A 17090-nucleotide genomic window follows, 5' to 3' on the forward strand; every position below is an offset into this window, starting at 1 on the left:
ATGAGGAGCAGCTTCAAAATCGCTCACGAAGACACAAAGTCGGGTCACGCCTTCCCGAACTCTGGGAAAAGCAAATCGCAGCCAAAATTTAATTCTCCTGTAGTATGTGGCAGCCTTCAGTCTCTTAAAAAAACCCAAAACATCTGATTCATTTGAGGATAAACTGGAAATGTTGCATGGACAAACTGAACTCTCCAATATTACTATACACATTGCAACTTTTCTGGATGAGGTTACACTACTGGCTGTATCACTTTGCCTGGGTTGGGTTGGCAGGAATGTTCCACAGTATGACATTAAAGTTATCTATCTTGTGTTTTTATTGCTCAAAAAACATGCATTCTTACTTTAGGTTAGACTTGCCTCGTCAGTGATTGTTTCCATGGAGATAGAAGAGTTGAATGCCTGACTGCGGAATATTCAGGCAAAGCAATATTATTCATCATGGAGACAAGCAGTTGGCGGACCCTAGAAAATATATAGGAATAATAAAAAATATATATAGGAAAATGAGTTGATGTGACCCAAAATTTTTTATTTTTTATTTTTATTTTTTTTAATATATAGACTGATTCTGAGAAATTTCAATGCTGTGCCAGCCCAGCACTGCCATCTGGGCCCTTGTTATCTTGGTCTACGTCATCAGAGGTATAATACTCCTTACAATGGAAGCATAGCCAGACTTGAATTGACGAACCCAGTTTCTTGTTGGTTCGTATTTCCAAGTCCTGCACAGATGGTAAATAAACTTCTCTTCTAAAAACTTCTAAACAAACTCCAGTCTCATATCCTCTTGTTTACAACTCGAGCTACTTCAATTTATTCTACAAAACAGACAAAGCAATAACATTGGCTACAGGTAAAATCCTCCAGCTACTTATCCTGACCAAGCCTAGCTCAAGGTCCAGAGATGCAAAATTATACCAAAATGGACATAGCTAACCCGCCAGCCGACGTGATCCAAAAAGGAAGTGAGCATAGGCGCGTTTCCAACTCCATTAACTGCGGTTCCAATTCATTTCGTATTGAAAAAAAAAAAAAAAAAGCACCGCTCTCTCTGTAACCGCTGCTGTCAGGCTCCTCATTTTGGTCTTAAAATGTTCATATTAACCCCACTCTACATTTTACTATTTTGTCTGTGAATCTATTTCTATTCCTAGTATGAAAATTCGCCCCATAACTGCAAGCCCCTGATGAGCTTTATTTGACTGGAGCCGAACACACTCCCTTATTCAAATTCTTTATATATATTCTATGAGTAACTTAACTTTAAATGGCCCGTATTACACAAAATGGATTCATGTGAGCGTTAAACCATGTTATAATGATGTTACCTCATCAAAAATACATCCAGAGTTGTATTTTGTTTCATACACACATCCTTTATTATTAGTCCGTATACATCTCCAAAGCTCAAGATGCTCTATTCCACTTTGTGATGTCATGAAGCAATAGTTTTGAAGTTAACAGCTACGTTTTACTTTTTGTTCAGTACACATTGACAATTCCAGGACTGAAATTATCCAAATGAGTCTAGTGAAGCTGTATGGAGTTTAAAAACACAGTGGAGCACTCCCTGTATTACCACATGACATCACAAGGTGGCACAGAAAAGAACTCCTAAAGCACTCCTAAATATGCAGCATTGATTTATGTATTTATTTTGGGATTTTTGTAAGAAATGTACATTCTTTTACAATGGAACACATGACATTAATGAAATCATAGCAGAAATAATAACAAAAAATAAATAAATAAAAATAAACAACTGGCCCAAAAAGGAGCGGGAAGAAGAAAATTTATTTAATCCCTCCCCCCTCTTCTAATCTAACACAATGAGCTTTCTTTCAAATTTTTCAGACATTTTACATTAAACTATATGAACTATTTACAAGTGTAGACAAAGAGTCACTGTTATAGTTTGGTAACATACTGTATTGCAATTATACATAACAATAACAACAATGGTAACAGACAGCACATACCAGCAATGGTAAGGAAACAACAAGCATAAACCAGCCCTACGGAGGAAGTATTGTTCTGCATTTGCGTAAACGTGGATGTGTGAATGAAACAAACACAACTCCAGGTATGTTTTTGATGAGGAAACAACATTATAACATCAGAAAATGACGTAATGTGGGACCTTTAATCCATGGACAAGGAAAAGTTATAGATGGTGCCTTTAAATATTTAAAAAAAATCTGCCTTTACCATTACAATATTGGTAATAAGATTGTTCCATTTAAGATTCATGACTTATTCTGCTCTGTAAGTCTGTAGCTCTGTGGATGTGTGGATGTAATTGAGGCCAGGCCGAGAGCAGCTCTTCAGTGAAAAGAAACTTCCGCTGCAGAGGAATGTACCTGCACGTCATCACAACTGACACACACACACACACACATGTATAGAACCAGTCTCCAGCTCTCTCCTGCTCCCTCGCTCTCACCAACTCTCTCACTCCTTCTCCTCCTCTCTCTCTTTCTTCCCTCTATTTGCCTCTCGCTCTCTCCTACTCTCTCCTCTCAGCCCCTTTCACTTTACTCCTCCCTGCCTTCATCATCTCCTTCCTTCTCCTCCTCCCCTCTCTCACTCCCTTCTCTCTTTCCTTTCTCCTGTTTCTGCCTTCCTGCTCCCTCTCTCATTTTCTTCCCTCCTTCTATGTCAGCCCATCTCTTTCCCTCTTTTTTTGTACACTTCCCATGTCTCTTTCTATTTCACCCTCCCCCTCTCTCCCTCTTTTCTTCATCCTTCTATCTCCCTCTACTGCCCTCTCGCTCCTCGTCTTCCCTCTATCTCCTTCCCTCTCCCTCCGACGCTCCCCTATGTCTCCCCGTGTCTCTCTGTCTCCATCTAACCCCTTCTCCCTTCTCTCTCTTTTTACCCCTACATCTCCCTTCTCTCTCTCCCTCTCCCCCCCTCTCTCTCTCCTTCCTTCTCTCTTTCTCTCTCTCTGTCAGGTTTATTTATCCAGGGGAGGAATGGCTCAGATCAGAGGAGCCTGACCAACTGACCTACAGTCTAATTAGGCCTCATTATCAGGAGACACCGGCCGATCTAAATTACCACCGCGACTCCCATTCACACAGATGGATTACACCCACCGAGACATATAGGCAAAGAGACGCACACACATTTGGGTCCAGCGCTGCGTGTATGCCGCTACCCCCCCTCCATCCCCTCCACCCCCCCATTCAACACTTAAACAAATATAAATCATATGCCTTACTCACAAGAATTCCTCCGCCGCCCCCATCCCCTCCGCGCATTCTCTCCCACACTACCCTGGCCAGCGTTTGGACAACTTAGAGGCATGTTTTAGCCGTAAATTATATCAGTAAGTGGAAAATATTGATATGAAACTGTTACTAAGCTGTAACTAAATCTGAGTGGAGTTGCAAGATGTATTAAAGGCACTACCTGATTTTTACAATCCTGAAAATGTGAAAAACAGAAATTAATTTTAAATGCGTTCAGAGCATCCTGATTATTCACCGTGATGAGTTCATAAGCACTTTTCGCAACTCTTAGACACCAGAGCAGAGTTTTGCCATCATGGCAAAGCTACAGAGCTACTAACTGAGCACTTCCTGATTATTGGACAATACAATGCTTTATAATTAGATGCAGACAGTACACAGCAGACTTACTTTGATCTCAATTACTGCGTATACAATATACCTGTACTGGAGTAAGAAAGACTTCTCAAACACATGGGGAAAAATTGGGGTCAGGGCCATTAATATCACAAAATACAGAAATGCTAAATGCATTGTTTGTTACAAAGCAAAGGGAGGAGACTTCACTGACCACGGTCCTTCGCTCCTTTAAGTTCAGTCAGTATGAAGGTTGTTATGAAGCACTGTCTGGCCAGCCAAGACAAGAAGCTTAATATGTCGAGGGTGGGTCCTTATGGGGCATGATTGACAGATGGATTAACCAATCAGAGAAAGGCTTATGAGTAATAAAGAAAGAAAAAAAAAGGAAGAAAATAACTGAAAAACATCACAGACTTTTGTAGAATCAATGAGTGCATACTAGCACTAAACTCTAGTTTGTCTGCATCACTAAAATAAGCTAACCTGATTGCACTGCTCTGTCTAAGGTTAGTCTGAGCAGCAGATGAGAAGGAGGTGATCAGACTGTAAAAAACATTCAGAGGATTTCAGTCTGTATTCCAGGCTACCAGTTAAATCTTAATCTTTTGAATTAGATAATGCACTATAGACATGCTTGTGTTTGTTTCTGATAAGAGGCTTGCCACAGTATTTCTAGAGAATACATTTGTTTTTGAATTTGATCAGCAAATATCAATCAATTAATTCAATGAATCAACATGTCTGTTATACAAACCGGTGACAAACTTCATTTGTCACGGTGTTAGTTTAAATCACTTTCTAATTGCAAAATGCATCTTCATTAGCTGACATAAATGGATATTGTAATATTACAATATTTATAATTAAATACCGTTAACAAGGCGTTGTGAGATCGTAGTTGCATTTTGAAGAATCTAAGAATAAAACTCTCCTTTACATTATGTTATGAATTATATTATGACGGAATTTATTAAAAACAGTATTTAAATGGATATGTGTGCGTATTGACTGAATTTTATGGGGAAAAAAAATTTAAATAAAATTAAGTTTTATTGAACGAACTCTCCAAAATATTTGATGTGGTGAAATTCAAAAGCCGCGTGAAAACATGAGAATTCGACTCGGATAAAGAAAGAGGCAACAGTAGTAAGCAAACGGTGAGTGTGCAGGCCTGTCTCATCGCCTAGTTGCACATTTACCGTCACGGGCTACATTTTACACGTAATTTTGGCTACGACAGTTCCATAACCTAATGTCACTTTAAAGCAATAATCGTTTTACTTATTTAAATCCTCTGATACCTTTAGTCTGGGTGTACGTAATACGTATCTTAAGTGTTATTACAAAGATGAGTGTCACTTTGCCTCTTATTAAAGGGTCACCAGCTCAATTGAAATCTCCTAATCGCTGTCAGTGTGGCCTCTTAAAGGGATACACGTCTGCAGATCTGCAGATACGCTCGGCTTATCCACAGACTCATCTCCAGACTGTTTCAGTGGGCAGTGTTTTAACGTGTTGATGAGCGTCACGTAATACTCCACAAGTTCCAAAGTAATACAAATAAAGTCAGATAACTGTAATTTTAAAGAGTTGTTAATGTGGGCTGCTGTTTTAATTGCTTTTATTGTAAGGCGTCCATGGGTAAATATGAATGCACATTGCATGTAAAAAAAAGAGCTATAAATACTGTATACCTATATATATTAGGCCTATAAAGCAGGATATATAGGCCTAAGTAATAAGACCAATTTACCCGCAGACACGTTTGATATCTTGTTTTTTCTTCGTTTTGGCTGTTTAATTTACAAGGTGTGATGTTGACTCATTCATAACATTTATTCAGAAATAAAGCCAGTTTTGCGCCTTGTTTTTCCCACGTGTGGAGATATAAAACATGCGTCATTTCGTTGTGCTGAAATCAACACCACAGTCTCTTTTTACACCCAACCATGTTTGTATCATGTCAACATGAGCAGTAGTCCATCTGTGCTCGTTGGAAAATGTAGGCAATACTCAGTTCAAAACCACAAAGCGGATCTTGAGTTTTGGATGATAAATAAGAGTCTGTTTGTCTTTCGTGCCGGTGGCAGTCTCCGTCTGAACGCTGCTTCGGACTTTTACACACCAAAATGAACCGATGTTTGAACGAGAAGAACTTTCCTTGAGGCTGGATTTTTGGAAATTTTACGTTCAATGGATATCACCCTTCGTTATCAAAAGTGACATAAATAAATATTTTTAAATATCGCATTAGGTGCGAAATTAAGGGGGATTTTGGCGCAGTGTATTTGTTGCATTTATTTCCATGATCACACGTTGAGTATTTTATTTAAAACGCAGTAGGTCATACTCCATTATATACTAAATAGTTTCTAACTGAGCAGCAACGGTTTGAGCCGCTCTAAGATCAGCTCTAGTCTAAACTGTCCCCAGACTTTAAGATGAATCGTCTCATCCTTTGGACTCTTAAGTGTTTTTTGTGCGGCAATAAATTAGAGCCGGGCCAGAGGTCAGAGCCGCGCGTAAAGCTAAAGACCGCGCTGTAAAAACACTGTCTCTTATCAGACTCCTCCGCTTCTCCTGTTAGGAAATTATTTTAAAGGGCGTTTAAGTTAACGAGGTAAAACATGCAATGCAATTTAAGTAGGATCTATGATGTTTACGCATGCGTAATTCAGGATTTTAATGTAGACTTTAATCCAGAAATTTAAAAATAGTCTGCTAGGGATTTTTCTTTCTTTTCTTTTTTCTTTTTCTTCTTTTCTTTTCTTTCTTTTTTTTTTTTTTTTTTTTTTTTTTTTTTTTTTGTACATAAATACATTGAAATAACTATGATAATAATGAAGGTTATTGTATCAATATTTCACTAACCTTTGTTGGCGCGCGTAATATCCTGGCATCACCTCCGTAACGGTGCACAGCGCGAGTGTGACTACAAATCCCTGGGTTTTATTAGTAATGAAATACATTTATTGATTTAAGTCCAGAAATCTGACGTGGGCTGCACGTGTCCAGGACTGGCTTGTGTCGGTTTGCACGCGGCATTCACTGTGACTACTACACATCTGGCGTCACGTCAATGCGCAGCGCTGGGATCACAAACTCTCCATCGCTGCTTTTCAAAAAGAACTGCACAGTTAAATGAGACTGGACCGAAATCTGAAGTATATGACAGTTGTGCTGTGTTTGATGTGAACGCATCAAGTATTTTGTAAAAATCAAGAAAGACAAGCACTGGTTAAAATGCAAGTTAATGTTAAGAGGGGCTTCTACTATTTCATACGTTTAGTTTAAGCTTTTCCTAAAAAGAGGAAGGCATAACAACCAATAAATGCGGACCTGTGCAAATGCGACTTTCCAATTCCTCATTTCAGAGCGACATGTGCCCAAAACTCCACGCCTTTGTAAAGTAGACTATAATTCCACCAGGATGTAGAATAACTTAAACAATGAGGCGATGGTAATGGTGCATTTTTCCTTTATTGCTCTGGCTGTGAGGAAGTTCTTTTTTTTTTTTTTTTTTTCATTTTAATTATCAAAGCTTGAGTAATTATATGCATGTAACATTTCGTTTGTTGGTTGAAAATTCTAAATTGTATATACAAATCCAGTATAATAATTATTTATTTCTTGTTGAGATGGTTTGGTGTTTTGTGCTGCCTTTTCGTCCTTACGCTCTTGACCTTGTAATTGCTCCTTTGCGTGTGCGTCTTTGGCGTGCGTGTGTAGGCCTACTTAGCGGGCCCATTGACTTTAAAGACAAGTAAACAGACCGAGAGAGGGGAGGGGTGCGGTGGTGATGGGCTGCTCGCTATTGGCTTAGGCTGTTACTGAAGTTTGGTTCAGCTATCCTATTGGCTGCTCCCGGTGACGTTATGACTAGGGCTCTCTCTCCCGCTTCCCCCTTCGTCTCTGTCATACGGACATGCGGGCTTTACCTTAGTTCAGTATCAACCAGTGCTGTGTGGTGCTTTGTCAACGGCTCTAAGGCTAACTGCTGGACAAATGTGTTGCGCAAGGACGATTACGCCCGGTTACGCACAGTAAGTGGTCAAGAAGATGAAGAAAATGTCCTACACATCGTGCTGTTTATGTTAAAGAGAAGAAAAATGTCTTGGAGCGGGACGCGGTGTTAGATAAAGCCCGGAGGAGGCTACGGCTGCGCGGGGAATGCTGTGGACACTCGCCGCTGGATACGTTGTTTTTCAGGAGGCCATGGGGAGTCTACACCCAAAATGAGCGCGATTATTTGAGGCTCAAAAGAAGGAGAGCACCAGAAGGACCTGTGTTTGCGTGTGCGTGCGTGAGTGAGAGCTGAGTGTGTGTTGTGCTCGTGCGTGTGTCGCGAGTCTGGTCTCGGGATTCCCGCACCACCCCGTGATGCACCACCACGACAGCCACCACTACTCGCTGCACGCGGCGGCAGCGGCGGGACGCTGTCACGAGGACACTGGCCCTCCTTATTTCACGAGCTGGCTGATCAGCCACGCGGACATGTCTCCCACCGACTACAGCCTCGCGCCCGGCTACAGCCCCGAGTACCATGGCAACAGTAGCGGGGGCTCCACGGGCGGCATGGACCCTCACCACCATCATCATCACCACCACTACGGCCCTGGCAGTCTCGTGCCCCCGGTGAACGGTGCTCCAGTCGGTATGCACCACCACCATCACGCGCACCCCCGTCCCGTGAAACGGAGACCCACGGCAAACAGGAAGGAAAGGCGGCGGACCCAGAGCATCAACTCGGCCTTTGCGGAGCTCCGAGAGTGCATTCCCAACGTACCTGCAGACACTAAACTGTCCAAAATCAAGACACTACGGCTGGCCACGAGCTACATCTCCTACCTGATGGACATACTGGATAAGGACGGCCAGCACGGCGATACGCAAGCGTTTAAAGCCGAGTTGAAGAAGACGGAGGCCCGCGAGGAGAGGAGGAAGAGGGAGGCGGTAAGAGTAAGCTCAAACTGGGGCATTTTTAGCGCCAACCTTTCTCCAAACAACCGAAAAGGGTGTCAACTTAGACCACAATGAAATGTATAGCGTGTATTTAACATAACGTGAACTCAATGTGCGATTTAAAGTCGGTTCGATGCCACAGAAAAAGCTTAAAGAACAATGCACAAGTTAACAGTTACGTAAAAAGTGCAGGTCGTCCTCGTAAAACTAAACAGAGTAAGAACTGTTGTAGCAAACTTGGCTTTTTAAAGAACATGGTTTATAAACAGCATAGTTAAATAAACCACAAAGCGCTGTCCTGTTTGCACATTATTATATATATTTTTTGCAACTCATCAAAATATTCGCGTATTATTAAGTAACTATACTTTTTGTTGTCTTTGAACCTTAAAATGCTTTTATAAGGCAAAATAAGTACCATTTGATTAAATCTGTACTCTGTCTATAACCACAGTCTATAGGCCTACTGGTTAAAGTAGTTCATAGACTTGAAGTCTTTCTTTGGAAAGTTAGATAGTATAGGCAAATTGATCATTATAAAACAAAAGACGCACGGAGAAGACTTAGACTAAAATACGTGTTCTTAGACAGCAAAGTGCCAAATGCAAAGTCTATTACAACTAAAGAATCTGCCAAATATTTGTACCATACTTGGATACAACTTCACCACAAAAATGCACGGGACTACAACGAAAAACACTCACATATTTTCCAGTGCCGGAAAATAAACAAAAACAGACATATGGAAGAAGTACGAATACATCGTCTATGATATTGCATTTATTCGTAAAATTTGTTTTGCTATTTCAGAATAGATTGTAGGTTTTATAGTGTAATTAATTTTAATAGATGTATGTGTTATGCTTGTAGATCACCCCAAAACGTAGTTCTGGATGCAGATTTGTGATAATTACAAAACGCATCAAAGTTGTGCCTGACGCACGACGACAGTATTCACATTTGTTTTTGTTTTTTTTAGGTATAAGAAGTTACTCATGGTGTACCAATATGCTTCGTTTATCGTATTTGAGCCAAACACAGACATAGTTTGCTTCACACTACACAGGATGTAAAGTCCTTTGAGGATAGCTTTGCATAAAAAGACTATTCTATATAATTTAAGCAGAATTGCAAGTTACTATGGTAATACCATTGGTGATAATAATACTCCCTAAAACGCCTTATAGATACAGTGCAACCCAATTGCAAGCACATAGGCATTGTTCCTTCATGTGAGGGGCTAGAGCTAACACGAAAACAGGCATTTCCCTGCTGGGGTCACACATACGCACACGCGTTGCACACACACACATTTGCGCACGTTTAATAGCGGGTAATCTTATAGGCTCATTTATTTGGAGGAGGAATTTGGAGAGAAGAGAAAGCACATGGGGTGGTACTAAACACTGAAAAGTCACTGAAAAGTTTTTGTTATAGCAAGTTTGTAGGGTCATAGTGGACTTACAGCAATGCAATGCTAGTGGAAGTCAAAGGCACACCTTTCTGATATAACCCTAGGGTATGTGTAGGGAGTATTTTAATGCAATACCAGCACGACACAATTCATCAAGTGCGTAAAAGAACTGGGTATGAAGAAAATTGGTCCCCATCCACAGACAGCATGGAGCCAAAGGGACTACACAGACCCCGGTACAGAAACACTTGCGTTTGTAATGTACTTCTACTTTAATACAGATATTTGGAGATATCAGTTGCACTTGAGTACATTGTAGACTTACACCAAAGAGAAGCCTATTTTATCACAAATACTTTTAAACAATGCAATGCATATTTTTAGAGATATCACAATAACTCCAGTACATTGGATCTGTACAGTTCAAATCAAATAAGCCATATATTATATATTTCTGTTCATATTTATAATTTAAAATAGTCACGATTCCCCATCCGTGGTTATTGTTTGTAAATACCAGAGTACGAGAGTTCCACCACTAGAGTTTGCGCATTATTTCATATGTTTTGCCTGAATTCATAGCCCATTACTTAACTTGAGTGTGCTAAACGTCTGTTGAGAATACAGTAATATAATATATTTTTGAATAATATTTTTGAACATTAATCCCTCTTTCAATAGACCAGTCTTTTTAAGATCATGGTAGAGTTTTGCAAAGTAAGCTACTATGTGTAATACTCAACTTTCAAAATGACGAAAACATACAGTAAGTGATCAAATGTAGCATAAAAACAATAATATATCTAAACACAATTATAATTATTTTTGCATGGACACTACTGTTTTAAGTTATATTTGTATTATTTTTAGGATAATAACGAATGTGACAAAGATAGAGATTATGAGAAGACGAAATGCGTAATTACACTCAAGACTATTATGTCAAATACAGGATTCCCAATTAATAGCCAAAACTAATGGATTTAGAAAAGTAGGCTACTTAATTAAGATATATTTTAGAAATTCTTGTAAAGTATAAAGAACGGATTAGGTGATTTATCCAGTAGTATCCAAAAACCATCCAAAACCCTCGTGCTAAATTTTGAATGGTAGTAAACCAATTGTTCCAGTATGTGATCATATCTATGGACACACGTCATCGTCGATTCTTCAAACCGGTGCTTGCAATTATTGCGTCTCTCTACTCAACAACAAGGCATTCACCGAAGCCCCATTATTTCCCTGTGAGCATATACACGTTCTGTCAGCCGTCGAGCGTAAACCGTGTAGATCCAAACAATACATGACACGAGCGAATGGCGCTTCAGCAGAATAGACTAGAGTAATGGCTTCCTGTCTCTCGCCCAACGCGCTGCTTATATGAGGAAGTGTGGTGCGTAATTGGAGCCAGATAGAGCAATTTTTCCTCACGTTTTCAAACCCTGGATCGCTAATAGAAGGATGTAGTGCCATTCATAACTCATGTCAACTCGTGCGTAAAGCAGGACGCACACACGGTGCCACGTTCCAATACAGATCAATGAGGAATGGCAGGGAAGGTTGGGGCAATACAGCACAGACAATACCTAATTTAAATATTGTTATAGACTTATTTATATTTTATGTACAATTTATATAGCGTGCAGTTCGTCTACATTTAGTATAAATAATTTAATAGTAATTACATTTCAGTAAATTTCCCAAGATTATCCCTTTGACCTTTTGACATAGGCCTAATGCAAATATCTTTTAGTATTTTGTAAACTCAATGTGCTCAGTCGTTCTTTCTGCTCACTTTTAAGTTTCTTGAATTTGGTCTTTATATCCATAGATTTCAAAATGATGAAAACTAGGACCGTTGCCATAGTGATTAACAAATTAGAACACAATATTATATCTTGAATGAGAAAACAGTTCGCTAAATGTTGTATACAAGAAAGCTAAACCCCATTTAGACCCCCACACAAACCTAGTACTGAAAGATCTTGGCCAAACCGAGTAACACACACAAAAAAAAAGTATAACTTGTCGGTCAAAAACGTGCACACGTGAAAGTAAAATGAATGGTTGTTAATAAATATATTCAAATAAAGGTTTTATTCGTCAGTTATAAACAATTGTTAGTTGAATAAAAATGTATCTGTTAGAAATAAAATAAAATTCCACCTTTGAGCAGATGCAATACAGTACAATTCAATTCAGTTCGTCGTTGTAAAAGCGAGAATTGGTTTTCAATCAACCTGGATAAAGGGTAATAAAAATAAATAAAATGCCCTGTTTGACCATATAGGACTGGATTTAAAATTATTCTCGTATATTTTCTGTGTGTGAGTGTGTGTGTGATTGGCCGAATGCTGTACCCTAATAGTGTTTGGAAGTGGCCCATTCCGAGTCCAGACTAAATTGAGGATTAGGAGGATGGTGGAAACGAGCGCATAAGAGCGTCGTTTAACAGTTCGGCCGCGCACACAGACGAAGCATTAACGAGAAGGTGAACCCTGAGGTTTAAAGGTGACGATCCGCGGCCGCATGGCTCTCTGTGTGCACTCAGGAGGAGACATGGAGACTAAACACACTATTTAATTCCAGTGTTTCTATTTTATTAGGCTACAAATTCTCGCATAAGCAAACGCTATTACAAAATTTTGCTTGACTAAAACAGCATTCTTAAAACACCGCGTAACCAACAGAAATTAAACAGTGAATAAAAAATATAAATTACCGTTTACATTTTCGAGCTATTATTGCGTGTTATGCTCTACAGTTGCTCAGACAATACACAACTATCCAATAATTATACAATATAAAGTATATTTGATGTTTGTAATTTAGCTGGCAATATTTATAATAAAATGTGAGACACTCATTTCCAACAGATTAAATAATTTCTAACAAATATTTATATCTATACATTCAAATAAGACAATGTTTTGTTTGTTCACCATTTTTATTTTTATCTATTTTATTTTTCTGCAGATTTACAGTACGCTTAGTTAACGTGCCTACACATTTTATATCCTATTGCACCTGAACGCCTCGTGTATTGTGGCCAACAAAGTATCAAAGCTAAACCATGCCACTTAAGCTGCGTGTTATCGTGATCTGAGCCATTTGGATAAACAGTTGCGTTTTTACGCACAGAAAACAGGTAAATCCCATAAGCCTTTTCGCGCAGGTAAAATGAGCGGAGTGAAATGAGGTCATGGTACAGTGGAGAAGGAGAGAGGCGAAACGGTACATGGCGTTCTTCCATCCTTTATTTAAAAATTGTGTGAGAGACTGTAGGGGAGAGCAGGCTTGGTTCATTCTGAAAATTGAATGGACAATGCGCTGTTCGTGCCCACAACACAAAATCATGTGGTCCATATGAAATTTTTAAGCCATCGATGCAACAAATAGCCTACGTGTTTATATTATATTGAGTAGTTCATCCAACTTTCTTTTTATGGCACCAGATGCGCACGATAATCCCTTTTAGTCGTTTTAAGACATTTACGCACGCACTCGTTCTTTGATAAAAAAAAATGTCTTAAAGATTGTTTTTTCTCAGGGTGTGTCGTGCCGGTTGGTTATTATTTGTTTATTGAAGACATTGCATCGTCCACCAGATTGTATTAGAGGTTTATTTGTGTCATTTAAGGGGGGTACTTTAATACATTCATCAGCAGTTTTCATCAGCAGAGTTGTGATTCTATTTCCAGTGTTACTAAAATTGCACACTTTGATGTTTTCTTTTTTTTTCTTCTTTTTGTTTTATTTTTACATTATAAGTCTCCTGGTTTTTATTTGACTGGAAGTTAAATCATATGAAAGCCTCATTTGTGCCACATACAAACGTGGCTGAAGCTGACTGAAATTTGTGCCCAGCAGCCAAGTTTTCCTTTGGAGAATTTTTACAAATCCATGATATTAATACAGGTTGGCCTCTTTAAACGTTATGTCTATGTCTTTCAAGCGGAACCTGTTGACCTGTCACTTTGTCGTGTGATCGAGGACGTGATGTTGATGTGCGTGAATAAATCTCGCGTCGTGCGGATTTGACGCTGACGCCGTGCGTAAATGAAGCGCCCAACTGGGGTCGTAGAAGTTTAGCTTTAGGCCTTAATCGCGTTAAGTGAGGACAAGTGTGGACCTGTTTCCCACATTTATCCAAACAAGTAAAACATATTATGGCAACAACATATTTACGATTTTGTCGTTAAAAAAGTAAGAGACCTGAGCCGCGTTTGTGTTCAATCGACGAATTGTGAGTTTAACGCGCGCAGTCAACGTATTTCTTGATAGTCAAAAAACATTCGTTTCTTCCAAGTTTTTTTTTTTTTTTTTTTTTTTTTTTTTTGGTGGGGGGTAGCGGGGGTGGGGTGCGTTCACACAGCCATACAGGGTGATCTTGAAATTGTTTGCTCAATATTTTAACAATTCCCAACATTTCATATGATAAAAAAAATGCAAGCCTTAGACGCATGCGTGAAGTAGGCTACGTTTTTACAAATATCAACCTATTTAATTATTTAACTTTAAAGTCTATGCTAGTGTTTGAATCATTTAATGTTGGAATTATGTTTTTTATCCAACATAAGTACTTCGCTTTACAATATGAATGACGAGACAAGGCCACGGTGAAATGATCAGGGCCTATTCATTGCTGAGCAGCTGAGCCAGTATTGCAGTAAGAGAATCAATTTCCAGAATTATGTGGAGCATTTTTTCAATTCTGTTTGGGAAAAATACAAATTAGTTTTCCACCATGTTGCACAAAAATATTCAGTGTTTATGAGTGTATCCTGCCAACTAGACTATTTATTGTGTGTTCAAGCTTTGTGTTTGTGTTGTGTTATTATAATAATTATTATATTATTATTATTATATTTATTTGTAAAATTGGAGATTTGGGTTTAATTCAAATAATTAATGTTGGGCTATTATTTATTTATTTAAATTACTGCTAACCTAAAATTTGATGATGTACGTTTTATTATTTGGTCTGCAAACATACATATTTTTAAGTGGCAAATAACAACGCTTTTCATTATATACTATTACAGTGTGTTATTATGAAAACCATTTCTTTACGTTTTATTTTTCCTTATTACAGTGCAAGCGTGATACTTCTTAACTTTGGCCCTGATATATTGATTATTTTTTTATTACATTAATAATTAAGAGAGTGGCACAATGGGTTAAATTTTGTATCTTACCCAAGCTCATACTGCTGTTATTGTGTCCCTGAGCAAGACACTTAACACATTGCCTAATACAGCCAGTAATGAAAAAAAAAAAAAAAGCTACGGCGATATTTTACTAATACGCTTTACTTTACTCTGATGTACTATACTAACTGTGACATGTTGTTTTCAGGTGGAGTTGCCAAAAAACACATCTTCTTCCTCCTCCTCCTCCTCTTCCTCTGTGAGTGATAAGAAAACGAAAGGTCGGACGGGATGGCCTCAACACGTGTGGGCTCTGGAGCTCAAACAGTAGCAGGACCTTTACCCCCCATGGGCCCTGTCCCAAATGTGCCAAGTCCAAAACAAGATCTGTGCCAACCGGAAGCTAAGGGGACATACTTCGGACAACTGGATATGGCTATGATGAACTGTGGAAGCAGTCTCTCTCTTTCTCTCCCCTCTTGGACCGGAACTGGACCCCTGCTTTAGCCCCGCCCCCTCGCTCCATACTATCCCACTATAGGCTGCGTTCAAGTGACATCACAACATTTTAGAGTCTGTGGTTTAAAACAGAGCTGGAGGACAGGTCAGAATTCTACAGTTGAATTTGCTGTTTAAATGTCAGATTACAGATTTGTTGAGCTAGTTTATGGTTAGTATCTCAGTAATTACTGGGTTTATCCACATGAAACAAAAACTGGCACAAAGTTCAATGTCTTCTTTGTCAGTGGAAACAAACAAAAGCAAAATGATAAATTTCTTCACAATAGTCTCAGACAAATGGTCCCATCATTCAATTCTAAAAGTGTGATTGTTGTCAGTTGAAAGGACTAAACACCTAAACTCTGCCCACAACCACATTTCAAGTAGAGTTATTAACTTGGGCAGTATCTCGAGGACTAAAGAAGAGAGTGACGGAAGAGGAGAGGCGGGGTTTGGAGGTGTAAATAACAGTGTGATTGGTCAAATCACACTGTATCCACACTTCAAACTCCGCCTCTACAGCCAGGAGTAATCAGAAGCCCCTGTCTGTAACTAGGCAGTCTTTTGTGATGCCACCAAGTACTTGAAATTGCCTTAACCACCGAAGGCTGCGCACATTTAGATTTAAATATTTTGGACCAGAAAGCTGCAAATGTATCTAGTTTGCAGTAAAATTGCCAAAATTTACTTGGGACAGTAGACAATGCTAATAAAACACCAGATACACAGTTCGGTAGTAAAAAAAAAAGTGTATTTAGTGTTTAGTTTCATTTTAAGACAAGAGATCAATATTGCAGGTTTGTGGACCCATTCCCTTACAAATAATGATAAGTTCAACATTTTTCCTTTGGATATTGCTTTCAAAAACAGTGAATTTTTCATAGACTTACATGGGCCTTTGCACACCATCTGAGATCATGACATAATAAAATTTTAGAACGTAATATTGGGTACAACTGATGGTTTAATAGTGTAATGATTGAACAAAAATAATTGGACTCTTCCAATTCAACCTTTAAAAAAATATCATAAATTACTCAGTGCCCCTTACATTTTATATATATAGCACTTGTAGCATTGGGTTAGACATTGGACGTACCAGCTCTCAAGTCTCTGATAGTTTTCCTTTTTTTTTTTTTTTTTTTTTTTTCCGCTGTAGCAATTTACAATGCATGGTGCACTGACAAATTTTACAAGAAGAAAAAAACAAACAAAAAAAAACGTGGGAAAATATTGCACTTTTTTAGTCAATGAAAACTAACACCACTGTTGGCTTATTGACAGTAATTCAACCCAAGTTTTCAATTCCCAAACACTGATGTGATGAAATTGCAGCTAACCATGATAATAATAATAACTTAAGACTCATGTTTAATTTAAAAGCGGACATTTTGTCACAAGTATTTCCTGTTCCCATTGTGCAAACGTAAACAAACCACTGCTATATTTTAGTTGGAGTTTGGG

At 38.7% G+C, this 17090-nt stretch overlaps 1 protein-coding gene across 1 annotated transcript in view; it reads left to right on the plus strand.

The window, feature by feature from the left end:
* Positions 1-16799, plus strand: part of hand2 (heart and neural crest derivatives expressed 2) — an 83490-nt gene extending 66691 nt beyond the window's left edge. Inside the window, exons 3-4 of the mRNA XM_055158430.1 lie at positions 7912-8552; positions 15334-16799. Coding sequence (XP_055014405.1) covers positions 7912-8552; positions 15334-15456 — 764 coding nt within the window. The 3' untranslated portion in view covers positions 15457-16799. The remainder of the gene's footprint in view (positions 1-7911; positions 8553-15333) is intronic.
* Positions 16800-17090: the final 291 nt, after the last annotated feature.

This window comes from Boleophthalmus pectinirostris, unplaced genomic scaffold, assembly GCF_026225935.1.
Source record: "Boleophthalmus pectinirostris isolate CB_2022bp ecotype Guang Dong unplaced genomic scaffold, ASM2622593v1 HiC_scaffold_22, whole genome shotgun sequence".
NCBI classification, from domain to species: Eukaryota; Metazoa; Chordata; class Actinopteri; order Gobiiformes; family Gobiidae; genus Boleophthalmus; species Boleophthalmus pectinirostris.